The sequence below is a fragment of the Jaculus jaculus genome, chromosome 10, assembly GCF_020740685.1.
Source record: "Jaculus jaculus isolate mJacJac1 chromosome 10, mJacJac1.mat.Y.cur, whole genome shotgun sequence".
In the NCBI taxonomy this organism is placed as follows: domain Eukaryota; kingdom Metazoa; phylum Chordata; class Mammalia; order Rodentia; family Dipodidae; genus Jaculus; species Jaculus jaculus.
This window is the reverse complement of record NC_059111.1, coordinates 4,485,990-4,499,456: the sequence shown is the minus strand read 5'-3', so window position 1 is coordinate 4,499,456 and position 13,467 is coordinate 4,485,990. Positions and strand designations below refer to the sequence as shown.

General features: G+C 43.6%; 1 protein-coding gene across 3 annotated transcripts in view; it reads right to left on the bottom strand.

Moving 5' to 3' along the window:
• Tcf12 (transcription factor 12) overlaps positions 1-12,156 on the bottom strand; it is a 312,899-nt gene extending 300,743 nt beyond the window's left edge. For 2 of the 3 annotated variants that reach the window (XM_045160124.1, XM_045160125.1), the window contains exons 1-3: positions 12,059-12,156; positions 11,173-11,269; positions 10,115-10,187 (exon numbers count right to left, since the gene is read on the bottom strand). In XM_045160124.1, coding sequence (XP_045016059.1) covers positions 10,115-10,187; positions 11,173-11,247 — 148 coding nt within the window. In that variant the 5' untranslated portion in view covers positions 11,248-11,269; positions 12,059-12,156. Of the gene's footprint in view, positions 1-10,114; positions 10,188-11,172; positions 11,270-12,058 lie in introns of those variants that run through there. The other variant, XM_045160126.1, reaches the window with a different exon arrangement.
• Between the last annotated feature and the right edge of the window lie 1,311 nt (positions 12,157-13,467).

Genomic DNA, 13,467 nt, shown 5'->3' with positions numbered 1-13,467 from the left:
AGCAGATGTGCACCGCTGCTGGTTTCAGTTTCCTCTGTGCAGTGAGCAGTTACCACCTCCCTACAAGAATCATGCAATAAGCAGCATGAGTAAATATTTATGAAGTACTTTTATCATTATTGACTTTTTTTAAACAGTAATGACTTCTCCCCTTCCTCCAATCATTCACCGGGCAAAGTCCTACTGCTATTACAACTTGCTGAGCAAGTCTCTAGAGTCTAACTCCATGTGAATGGAGTGTACTCACTGCAGTTCTGCTCCTAGGCCGGACAAGAAGGGTTATATAAATACAGTGCGAGAGAGATCTCAGGTGTGTGGTCTGATTGGTGTTTCTATAGGACAGTAATAAGCCTTAACTGGATTTAATTATCCAACTCTGTTTCATGGTTCTTGGGACAAAGACACTGAAACACTAGCTGGAATAGGTTTGCAAAACAAATAGAGATATCAGAATGGGCTACTGGTCTTTGTTTCAAAACAGACTCTACAAAAGATCTGTTTACTACACATCTCACTACTTCTACTACTGTGTTAACAGTAGCAAGACTGAGTTAGTGAAGGTTCCTGAGGAAAATTTCACACTAATTAGAATCACAACAGTTTTTTCATTGCCTGTGTGTGTTATGTGGTGTGTGTGTCCCTGCACACATGTGTACATGCATGCATGTTATGTGGTATATATGTGTGTGACATATAGACATGCAGCTCCCCAATTTACTCGCCTACAGTAGCCATTCCATTGCTCTTCCACTGGTTTGTTTTTGAGCCGTTCTTGTTTTATGAGCTGCTTGGAGCCTCTTACTGACCCCAAAGTTTGACTATTTTTTTCAAGAACATAAATTATGTGTTGCAGATCACCTCCAGCACCTGATCATATACAGAAACTAGGAAAACAGACTGTCAATGGTCTGCCTGCAGGCTAAACCACATATTGCAACCAAAACAACTTATGCAAAATTTATATGGACAATATTTCATTTATCTCCAACAACCTCAATAACAGGTATGCCTACAGGACTGAGAAGCTAAGTAACCGGGAGGTTCCCTCCCAGCAGATTCTGCCATGACCCACAGCCTAGCCCTTCTTGAGTACAGCAGCACATCAGCTCATTGCCTAGCACAGCCATCAACATATTCGGTCCAACCTGCTCTCATTCTATTTGCAGCCAACGGAAAGGTGGAACAGTAGTTATTAGGTAACCTATTCAAAGCAGGTCACTAGCTAACCACCAAAACCAAACACAACAACTTTCAAGGAGCTGCCTTCTACTTAGTGACTAATATGTTCCATCATTACTACAAACCTGGAGAAATTCAGACTCCGCTGAAACTGAGGAGATGATAGCATATCATATTGAACCAATTTTCACTAATTGTTGCTTCTTTGGCTTTTTTTTAAGACAGTCTCCCTAGGTAGCGCTGTCTGGCTTGGAGATCATTATATACAGACTAACCTTAAACTCAGTCCTCCAGACTCAGCCTCACAAGTGCTGGGATTGTAGGTTTGCACCATCATGCCCATTTAATTCCAATTTTAATAACCAATGCAATTAAAGCATGATAATAAAGTTTTTAATGGGAATATTTTTATTCTGTAAGTTATCTGAAATTATTTTACTGCATTATTTTAAAGAGTTTGTCTCTGATTCACCATTGGATTCAATAAAAAAAACAGTAGCCAATCCTACTCTATTTTCATCTCTGTGTGATCTTTAAGTACCCAAACAGCTTACAATAGCTTAGATGACTCAACATGGTCTTTACAAGAGCACACTGCTTCAACAATGGAACAAAAATTAAACTGTCTATAAAAACAGACTTTTTCTTCCCTTGTCAAGGGTATATTTAAAAGTTACATAATGATCTGATCAGAAACAGAAAACAAGTTCAAATGATAGTCACACTATTAACAAGTCTATCTCTGCTTAGTTAATGAAACAGTTTTCTGCCTATAAAACTATCCTTTCCCCATACAAGACTTGCAGGGAACAAGAAGAGGTCCAGAAATAAAACAGCTAGAGCATGCGCTATAGCTGGGCTTCATGCTGACTGGCAGCATAGGCCAGTCTCCCCATCCATCCTGGCCCTATCTCCACATAGAAAGCTAAGCGAGAGAAAAGCAATACCACATGCTAAATACGGTACATCTTTAGAACTACACTTTTACTCAATAATTAATGAAAACAAGTATGTTTGTGGCAGGAAGTAGAGAGTAAAATGTTCATGCATTTTAGATTAAGTCTTCTGCTAACTTGGAACATGTTACTTCAGGCTGCCAGCGCAGTTTACGTTCTCTCTCTACTCTTGAGCAAAGTAGAAAAATGCTACCCTAAAGACTCTTACACCTGCCTCCGAACCACTCTACTGTCTCAGGTCATGTAATTTATGTTTTTGTTTTCATTTGTTTTGAGGTAAAGATGGAGCCAAGATTGACCTGGAACTCACTCTGCAGTCCTGGCTGGCCTTGAACTCAAAGCAATCCTACTCCATACTCCTGAGTGCTAAGATTATAAACACAATGCGCAGCTTCCAGATCGCATTACTTTTACATTATTACTTAATAGCAGTACACCTCATTCCAGAAAGAATTCAGAGTGGAGCTGAGTGTGGTGGTACATGTCTTTAATCCCAGCACTCATGAGAATGAGGTAAAAGACTGCAATGAGTTCAAGGCCACCCTGAGACTACAGAGTGAATTTCAGGTCAGCCTGCGCTAGAAAGAGATCCTACCTCAAAAAAACAAAGATAATAGTAAGTAATTCAGAGTGAGGGGAGAACATGCAGACCCTTCATCTAAATGACATGATGCACAAGAAGGAACGAGAGCGTCAAAAGGTGTGTTAACCCTGTCTACTCTCTGTTCTCTGTAATATTTGCTCTACAAAGTAACAGGAGTAGAAAAAAAGCACTTAGGAAAAAGGGAGAAAAGAGAAGGTTCTTAGTTACCATATGATCTTTCAAAGCTACTTTTATGGATATTTTCTTATTTACTTTCTCAACATGTGTGTAGAACCTGTAACATGTACATCTTTACGGCATTTAAAAATACCTTTGTTATATTTCCTTTGTGGGACATCCTTCACCCCCTCCCCATCATAGGCAATACAATTTCATTTTACCCAACATGAACACTGTAAAGTACTTAGCACAATGCCTACAGTATAACAGCAATTCAGTAAACACTGGCTATACAATAGTTATCATCATCAATATTATCATAAATACTAAAGACAGTGCCACGTAGGCATGGTGGTTCATGCTTACAATACCAGCATTTGGGAGGCTGAGATGGGAGCACTGCCTTGAGCTTGAGGCTAGCCTGGGCTACAGAATGCGACTATTTGAAAAAGGAGCCACAATAATAACAACAATGACTACTTTGAATAACCTGTGTGGCAAGATTCTAAAAGCAAGTATTACCTACTTTTCACAAATTAAAGGTATGGTTCAGATGATTTCAAGGTCTCAACTGGAGCCACTCAACTATTAAATTGCCAAGCACTGATTCCAGCCCAGTTGGGTGGCTCTGAAGGCTAACACTTGCTACTACTCTACACAGTCACTCTCCTAAAAGTGGGAATTCAAGGACTCTGACAAGACTACAGTTAGATTCCTCTTCATTTCTATAAGCTTCAGTTACAGACTGACTGAAATTCTCTCTAGCCACAGCATAAGCTACTTATATACAAGTAACAACTTGTGCCAAATGTGACCACCACTCATTTTTAATAAGCTTTTATAATTTTACCTTAAGTAATATACCTAAGTCAGCAGGACACGGTGGCACATGCCTTTAATCCCAGCACTCAGAAGGCAGAGGTAGGAGGATTGCTGTGAGTTCCAGGCCACCCTGAGACTCCACAGTGAATTCCAAGTCAGCCTCGACTAGAATGAGACCCTATGCTGAAAAACCAAAAAATAAATAATAATAATAATATACCTAAGTTAGATTTTACACATCTAACTCCATCATTAACATTAGTTCTTAGCCACATCATTATCTCAGAGCTCACTTCCCTAAGGAATTCACTCACTCACTTAGCTTTAATTATAACTTGCAAGCACAAAAATAAAATTTTAATCTTCTATCCAAAAGAAATCCAAATGTATATTAAAAAAAATCAAAAAGTGTTCATGACCACATTAATTACAGTATCAAAAAAGTTAACAAAATCCCAAAACTAAGCAGTAAGAGAACTGATTTAAGTTATGCCATACCTACTCCATGAAGAGCATGCAACCATTTCAAGCGACATTTATTAAGTGCCTTTAACAGCATGAGCCAAGTTCAACTCTCTCTAATAAATAAAAACTTTAAAAAAAAATTAAGCCAAGTGTGGTGGCACACGCCTTTAATCCCAACACTCAGGAGGCAGAAGTAGGAGGATAGCCATGAGTTCAAGGCCACCCTGACACTACATAGTGAATTCCGGGTCAGCCTAAACTAGAGTGAGACCTTACCTTGAAAAACAAAAACAAAAAAAAAATAAATAATTTTTTTTAAGGGGCTGGAGACAGGGCTTAGCGGTTAAGGCACTTCTCTGCAAAGTCAAAGGACCCAAGTTCAATTCTTTAGGACCCACGTAAGCCAGATGTACAAGGAGGCACAAGCACTTGGAATTCATTAGCAGTGGCTAGAAACCCTGGCATGCCCATTCTCTCCCTCTCCCCCCCCCCTCTTTTTCTCCCCTCACTCTCAAATAAATAAATAAAAATAATTTAAAAAGAATACTAAATGCAGGGGAAAACAGGACAGAAAACTATCATTACATTTACAACTTAGCAAATATCACTATATGAAGAAAAAGACCAAAGGAAATAAATCAAACCATAACTGCTTTCTCTGAAAAGTAACTATGTATTTTCTTTTCCTTTGTTTTCTTCTGTTTTCAAATTTTCTCGCCCCCCCCCCCCACTCCATAGGGTCTCACTGTAGCCCAGGCTGACCTGGAATTCACTATGTAGTCCCAGGCTGGCCTCAAACTCACAGCAATCTTCCTACCTTAGCCTCCTAAGTGCTGAAATTAAAGGTATGTGCCACTATACCCAGCTAAAAATATACATATATATATTGTTGTTGTTGTTGTTGTTTTTCGAGGAAAGGGCTCACTCTAGCTCAGGCTGACCTTGAATTCACTATGTATTCACTATGTAGTCTCAGGGTGGCCTCGAACTCCTACCTCTGCCTCCCAAGTGCTGGGATTAAAGGCATGCACCACCACGACCGGCGTTAAATTTTTATTTTTTAACTCCAAGTGCCTGGCATGGTAGTTGCATGCCTTTACTCTCAGCCAAATATAATACTTATTATGTTTTTAATGTTCATTTATTTGCCAGCAGAAAGAAAATGAGGGCCTCTTACCACTGCAAACAAACTCTAGATGCACACACTGTATTTTACATTTGGCTTTTACCTGGGTACTGGGGAATCAAACCTTAGGCATTGCAAATAAGTGCCTTTAACCACTAAACCATCTCTCAAGCCCCTTTGTTTTTAAATATTTTATTTATTTGAGAGAAAGAGGCAGACAGAAAGAAAATGGACAAGGTCTCTAGCCACAGCAAAAGAACTCCAGAGACATGCGCCACCACCTTGTGCATCTGGCTTATGTGGGTACTGGGGAATCAAACCTGGGTCCTCTGGCATCACAGGCAAGCACCTTAATCACTAAACCATCTCTCCAGTCCAAGCCCCTTACTTTTTTATTTTAAATCACCAATCTTGTTTCTACTATAGTTCAGGTTCAAAAATATTTGTAAAATCTTGCCTTGTAAGGTGTTTTAAGGTTATGAATGGTGTGTGAATCACACTGTGTAACAGCTGATACTGAAATTTATAATGGTAAATAGTAATAACTAGTTTTTAGGCTTCATAAGCAAGTGCCTTAACTGCTAAGCCATCTCTCAGCCCAACCTCCGTACTTTCTATTTTGTATCACTATTCTTGTTTCTACTATAGTTCAGGTTCAAAGATATTGGTAAAATTCTGGTTTTTCTTAATTATTTTTTCCTGATGAATTTAAATAGCACTACAGCAGTTTGGATTAGGATAAGTAGTCATGTAATGATCTTACAGATTCTTTTTTTTTTTTTTTTTTTTTTTGACTACTTGAAAAGTGAATGCAATCGTAAAAGGGCAGCTAACTTAGTTGTGGTGCTGTAGACAGCTTAGCAATGTTACCACTGGAGAAAGCTAGGGCAAGGTACCTGGGATCTGTACATAGTCATTTGGTTGGCTGGCTGGTTGGTTGTTTTTGTTTGTTTTTTCTTTTATCTTGGGTGGGTTTTGTTGTTTTGTTTTGAGACAGGGTCTCTTATAGCACAAGCTGATCTCAAACTCAAATATTACTGAACTCCTAATATTCCTGCCTGTACCTCCTCCCAACTGCTAGGATTACACACCCAGCTGTGTATATTGTTTCTTATAATTATATACAAACTTACAACTACCTCCAAAAAAAGATTTAATTAAAAAAAAAAACTGATGAGAATTCATTTTGCTCATCTCTATTCTGACCGATCCAGTTAACTAATGAGTGATGAGCTACATCCCTGTTATCTGCAGTGGGAGAGGAGGAACTGCTCTCCACTCCCAATTCTCCTAGCTGGACATCCAGAGTTCTGGGACTTCAGGTGTGCACTTACCACCACATCTAGCCTTTCTAAAATGCTACTAGAAAAAACTGCCTAAAAATCTTTCCAAAAAAAAATCTTGAGCAAGAATGTATACTTGTGTAAGTCTGCTCTGGATAAATAAAACTTTACCTCCTAGTTAAAATAATATAAACAAAAGCACCAGAGACACTCTTAGTAAATACTGACAGCAATATACCACTCCTTTCCAACATCTCTTATCACCTGGAACACTTTAGTCACCATACAAATACTTCATCTTCTAAAATGGAAACACAATATACAATTTAGATCTACACACTGAAAACCTGAAAGTAAGGGGTACTGGACTTAAAAACCTAAATAAATCACTGCAGTTTCACAATCCTTTCAAATAAGCTTTCCTTCTAGATACCTCCCTTCCCCTCCACAGAAAAACCCCCTCACCTATGGTCACCACAGAGCACCTACTGAACCTACCACACCAACTAGACCAATCTACAGTCTATCATTCAAAGAAAATAAAACCTTGATGATGAAAGTACATTATACAGACTCCGAAAGATAAGCAACAAATCCATGCTCATTTTTTGATGGTGTCAAAAACAAGTTGTTTTACTTCAGAAATAAGATAAACATAAAATTACATTCTGTAACACCTATTATATGCTTTCATCTAAAACAAATTCTAAAAGCATTATACATTATTTTGACTGTATTTCAAAATCAATCCACTGTAAGATTGTGTCATCTTCTGACAGGACAAATAAGGCAGAGAAACAATACTGCATACTAGAAACCAGACAAAAGGCTAAGGTTCTTATTCCTAAAGCAAAACATTCTAATCTTTACAAGCAGCTCTTCAAAAGGAAAGTGAGAGCTTTAGATCCTTATGTGCTGCAAATGGGCATAAGGGTGTATTACATTGCATCCTTTAAAATCAGCCAATATCAAAATGTCATTAAGATGCATATAGTACATAACTAAAAATACTACTGTGCTAATTTAGACATTCCTTTATAATGAACAGTTACAGGGAAGCCATATCTACCGGAATATTGTTATAAAATATGCCACCAGGCATAGTGGCACACGCATTTAATCCCAGCTCTTGGGAGGCAGAGGTAGGAGGATCATGGAGAGTTTGAGGCCACCCTGAGACGACATAGTTAATTCCAGGTCAGCCTGGACCAGAGTGAGACCCTACCTCAAAAAATCAAAAATAATAATAACAATCACATGCCATTTTCTCTTCCCAAAACTGACTCTCACTAATTACTGAGGGTCATGGCTTTTTCTTAATTCTAATTCTTTCAAAACAATCCATATAGCTAAATTTTGCTATGTCCTTGGAATACAAACATTCAAGTTCAAGTTTTCCACTGGCAAATAACGAATCCAACTAAAACTAAAAATTCCTTATTCCAAAAAGAGTTCAAGTGTGGCTCTTCTGCTACACAGAAAACTAGTTCGATGTGATACAACCTGCTGAAAGAAGGCTGACAGTCCAATGCCAGGTCTGCAACCCACATTCCACTTTATAACTTCACAGACCTTTCATATCATAAACCACTCTAATTTTTAAAAGAAGGCATAACTGCTCTTAAAATAAGTTTCTAAAGTTCTTGTCATTATTAATCAATGTCTAATTAAATATATTTTCCACAACTTAAGTTGGAATTCACAGTATAAAACAGTAATCGGTACTCATTCAAGGAACTATACTGAGTACCTACCATGTCTTAGACAAATTTGAAAATTCATAAGGAATATTTAACAGCAAAAAAATGGAAAAGCATTCAAAATACTAGCAAAGTAACAGAAATCCAGCTCTTCCTCTGCTAATAATTTTCTTCACTTACCCCAAAAATTGAAAAATTTCCAATGATTACCAGTAAGGAGTAAGGAAATGCAAAAAGAAACGGCATTTGACGAACATTCCAGGTATCTTTTGATCAAGAATGTTACTAGCCATTAGGTTAATATAAAGTTCAAAGATGCTCTTCTTGTTTGCGATGTTAAACAACACATTTTAGCTTCCCCACAAGTGTAACTGCTTAATTAAAAATGAATTTTAATAAACTGGTATGTGATTTTTTAAAATGTGAAGTGGAACAATTTGTTGTAAAATTAATCTAATTTGAGCCAGGTGTGGTGGTGCATGCCTTTAATCTCAGCACTAGAGAGGCAGAGGTAGGAGGATCGCTGTGAGTTAGATGCCATCCTGAGACTCCATAGTGAATTCCAGGTCAGCGGGCTAGAGTGAGACCCTACCTGGGGGGGGGGGGTGAATCTAATTTCCAGGTGTCCTACTCTCAAAGTTTTTTTTTTGTTGTTGTTGTTGTTATTGTTTGTTCAAGGTAGGGTCTCACTGTAGCCCAGGCTGAGTTGGAACTCACTCTACAGTCCCAGGCTGGCCTTGAACTCACAGCAATCCTCCTTCCACTGCTTCCCAAGTGCTGGGATTAAAAGCATGTGCCACCACGCCCAGCAAGGTCTCAGTTTTTTTTTAAGTCAACAATATTTTGCTAGGGTAAATAAAAAACACTGGTCAAAGAGGAGTTACTGAGTTTCAACCAAGAGATTTGACACCTAGTTTTCTTAAGAGGTTGCTCTTAACTGCTTTTTTTTCCCTCCCCCATTTCTTTGGACATTAAAGAATAAATTTAAGTTAAGCAGATATTATAGCTTCTGTACTAGAATATGCCTGGCTCCTAAAATTCTTATTTTTAAATTTTAAGTTTTTTTAAAAAAAAAGAAAAAAAATTAATAATGGAACAAAATAGTTGTGACTGTATATTCCAAAGCAAACCACCTTAAAGTAAACAGCAGATATAGAAACCTTACTCTGAATATTATCCTAATGTAATTTGATTACAAAACAAAATTCAGTCATCTAATAGGTGCCATTTAAATAATCCAAGTTTCTATTCATTTCTAACATTAAATTAACTAACATACTAACATTTCAAATTACAATCCACACAAATTATTGCTTTCCTATAGATTTCCATTGTACAAGCCATTTTTTAAAGTAAGCAAGTCTCACTAATTATTGCCTAACTCAATTCTACCTTTTATGCATATACATTCAATATTCATCCATTTTTTAGATCCTAGGGTTTAATAATACTAATGAGCTAAAAATGCAGCAAGATCTAGTAGTTATAGTCAGTAAGGACTTTCCTTTTCTAAAGGGACCACCCAAACTACATACATTTTCTTCTGGCACACTTCTCATATAGAGACACAATATAATCCCTCGTCCTCAAGACAATATTCAGTTTCAAAATTCAAAGAAAAGAGAACAAATTTAAACACACATTGAAATTCTTAATTCTTAGTTGAATCATTTGAATCCTTAGTGCAACTGCGTGAGTTTGAGTCTTTTCTCAACTTATGGTTTTAACTTGACACGTAAAGAATAGTATGCAATATATTCAAATGCTTCACACACTCTAAGACTATGGATCTAAAAAGGAGCTTGTCATTTCCATCTTACCTGACCCGCTGAACTGACTGCTCCCCAGTGTGGTTGGTCTGGTTTTCCCACTATTAACAGGTGGAGAAAACATCTGCAGAACAACAAAATGTCCCTGTTAATCTTGAAATTCTTCGATGGTCTTCGCAAACCAAGTGTCATCATCAGTCAGTTTCTTAATTTTCATAGGGGATTTAAAATAAAACTGAACATAACGTTCAGACAGAAGATGGCAAATATTATTAACACTCCTCCAAAAACCCAGTCACATGCAAGACTCCATGACAATTAAATAGTGAGGTTTTACTCATGACCTTCACTTTGGAATTAAGTGAATCTCTTTGCATTAACATTACTTAACACGGGTTTGCAATCAGAACCGAATGGCATGACTATACAGGATAAACGTAATACAGTTCTACACATCAGGCACTGGTTCCACATAGCCATAGTTCATGATGGAATTCAACTAGAAAGCAGTGAGGGCAGTGGGCTCTGAGGTTTCACCTTGTTATGTTTAAGTCATTTGCCACGTTAGGCTTATGTACACTGTAGACACACGGATACTGGCTATGTATAGAAAATAAAACTTGGGATCAGAAGCTGGGAAATTCTAGCACGGTCTACTAACTGACATCTTCCAGGTTACCACAAGCCACATGAGGTCTTGGGGTAGAAAACGGTGAGAAGTGTTCAAGGAGGAGGAAAAAAAAAAAAAAAAACACCTTTTTTTTCATATAAAGTCTAAAATTCCTAATAACCATCAGGGTTATTAGCCCAAGCTCACTGTTCTGCTTTTTAACTGGTTAAATCAAATAACCACCCTCTGGCATTAAAAGTTTCAAATGTGCAAGTCTAGACATTACATCAAAGTTCAGGTGTCCAACTCGGAGGAGCTGGACTCCAGCTTCCCAGAAGCACCGCTTGCTGCAAGCAGACGGGAGTTAGTTCGCCCGGGCCGGCCGCAGCCATGCCGCTCCCCCCCGCACACACACACACCTCCCCCGGTCTAGCCGGCCAGCCGGGCGGTAAAGCTCGGGAGAAACGACCCCCAGAGATGCCGAGGAAAGCTCTCCTACCGCGCTGAAGTCCAGCAGGTCGCTCAGCTCCTTGTCGGTCCCTATCGCGGCCATGCGTTGCTGCTGGGGATTCATCTTGAGCCGCTTCTAGCCGGTCCTGGGGGCAGAGGGGGGCGGACAGAGGCAACGGCGCTGAGCGGCAGACCACCGAGGCCGGAGGAGGAGCGGCGGCGGGGTGGGCTGGCGGGGGGGTAGACACAGGTCCCGGAATGCACGCGCAAGTTTCCCAGCCGGGGTCCCGGGAGAGGTGCTGGGGCGCGGGGAGCCCCCCGGGCCGGGGCCGAGCGCGCGGCGCCCAGGCGAGACGAGCCGCGACTCCCTCACGCTCACTCCGCGGCAACAATGGGAGCCGACAAGTTGCAGCGAGCGAGCGAGCGCGCCGCCCCCAGGCCCGCCGCCGCCGCCGCCGCCCGGACGGGCCCCTCGCAGCGCCCCGGGGGAGGCTCGGACCCGGCGTCCCGGCCGGGGGACCGCGAGCGACGGGGGACGCGGCCGGGGAAAGGAACGCGAGACGCGGCCGAACGCTCGGCGGCGCGCGGCCCGCCCCGGCCTCCGCCTTCCCCCGGCGCACACCCCACCCCCGGCCCGCAGGGCCCCCCGCGGAACAATGAGGCTCGGCGCCGAAGCCCGCCCGCCTCCCGCGCGCCGCCCGCGCCGGGCCGAGCCGAGCCGAGCGCCCGAGCGAGCCCCGAGCCGGCCTGGCCCGCGGCGGACTCGCGCCCCTCTCTGCCCTCGCGGCGCTCGCTCCTCAACTTGACGGGGGCCGCGGGGGCGCTCGGCGCGGAGTTCCGGCGCGGGGCCGGGCGGCGTCCCGCCAGCCCCCGGCGCCCCGCCGCGCCGCGCCCGCCGCCCGCCGCCCGCCGCCCGCCACCCCGCCCGCCGTTACCTGCCGCCCGGTCTCCGCATCCGACGCGCCCGAGGAAAGTTCGCTCGGGCCGCGAGAGCGGGCTCCGCGCTTCCCCGCCGGCGGCGCCGGGCTGCTCGCTGCACTCGCGGCCCGCGACGGAGACGGCTGTCGGGCTCGGCCGGCCCGTCGCTCCCGGGGCGGGTTCTCGGTGTCCTCCCCCCCGCCCCTGCCACCACCCCTGAATGGAACTTGTAGGTCTCCTCAGGCGGACATTTTTTTTTTTCTTCTTTTTCTTTTTTTTTTTTTTTTCTTCTTTTTTTTTTTCCGCTGAGGAGGCCTCAGCACCGCGCTCGGCTGCACCGCGGATCCCTCCGCGCCGGGAAGAGCGTCGGCTTAACCCGTGCGTCCCCGGGCCCGCCGCGCGCCCGCCGCGGAGGAAGTGGGGCCGGCCGGCGAGGGGCGGGGAGCGGGGAGCCGCGCGGGACGGGGCGGGGCGGGGCGGGGCGGGGCGGCCGGACAAAGCCCCGGGGGCGGCCGCCCAGGGCCGGAGCCCGGGCCCGGAGAGGGCGAGCGCGAGAGCGAGCGGCCGGGAAGGCGGGGCCGGGGGCGCCGCAGTCGGGGGTCCCCCCCGCGCCCCGTAAGCGGGGCGCCCAGAGCCGGACCGTCCTCAGCAGGTCGCGTGGTGCTCGGGCCCCCGCCCACGCATGCACACCCCCATGCCGCCCCCGGCGTCACGGCCCCGCCGCCTCCGCGCCCGGTGTCTTCCGGGGACCCTGGACACTGGAAGCCGGGAAGAGCACCGAGCCTGACCCCCTCGTGCCACCGACGCACCCCCGGGGAAGTTGTGTGCCTCAGTGTCCCCTCCCCGCTCTGATGCCCGGGCTGAAGTTGGCCTGAAGAAAACCAAAGGGAGAAAGACAGAGAAACCCTAGATTCTTTCCATCCGGGCTTGTAAAAATCAGGTTTTCTTGAATGGTAGCCAGGGTTCGGGTTCTGATGGGATCAGGTAGCGGGAGACCTTGCGAGGCCCGGGCTGGAGGGAACGAAGACGTCCAAAGTAACAAAGTGAAGAGGGGCCAGCTCCGGAGATCAGCATTGTAACGGGGAGCCCCTGGACCGTGGGCCTGGTGGAAACAGAGCAGGGAAATTCGCCACAAATGTGCATTTTCTGTGCAACTGTAGACGCTAGCGAGTGGAGTTTGGATGGGGGGATGGGCTCCACCAGAACTTACTTAGGAGACATCTGATGATGCCGCCCTCCAGTACTCTCTCCCCTTTATCTTGATTTAAAAAAAAAAAAAAAAAAACTTAGCCCCATCCCTGCCCACAGTACTCTTGGAGGATGTGTTTCCAGATAAATGTTTAATGCCAACCTAAAAAAAAAAAAAAAAACACGCATAATCCCACTCTCTGCCACAGTTGTTGGTTGGCAAGTGGCATGAAAAGAG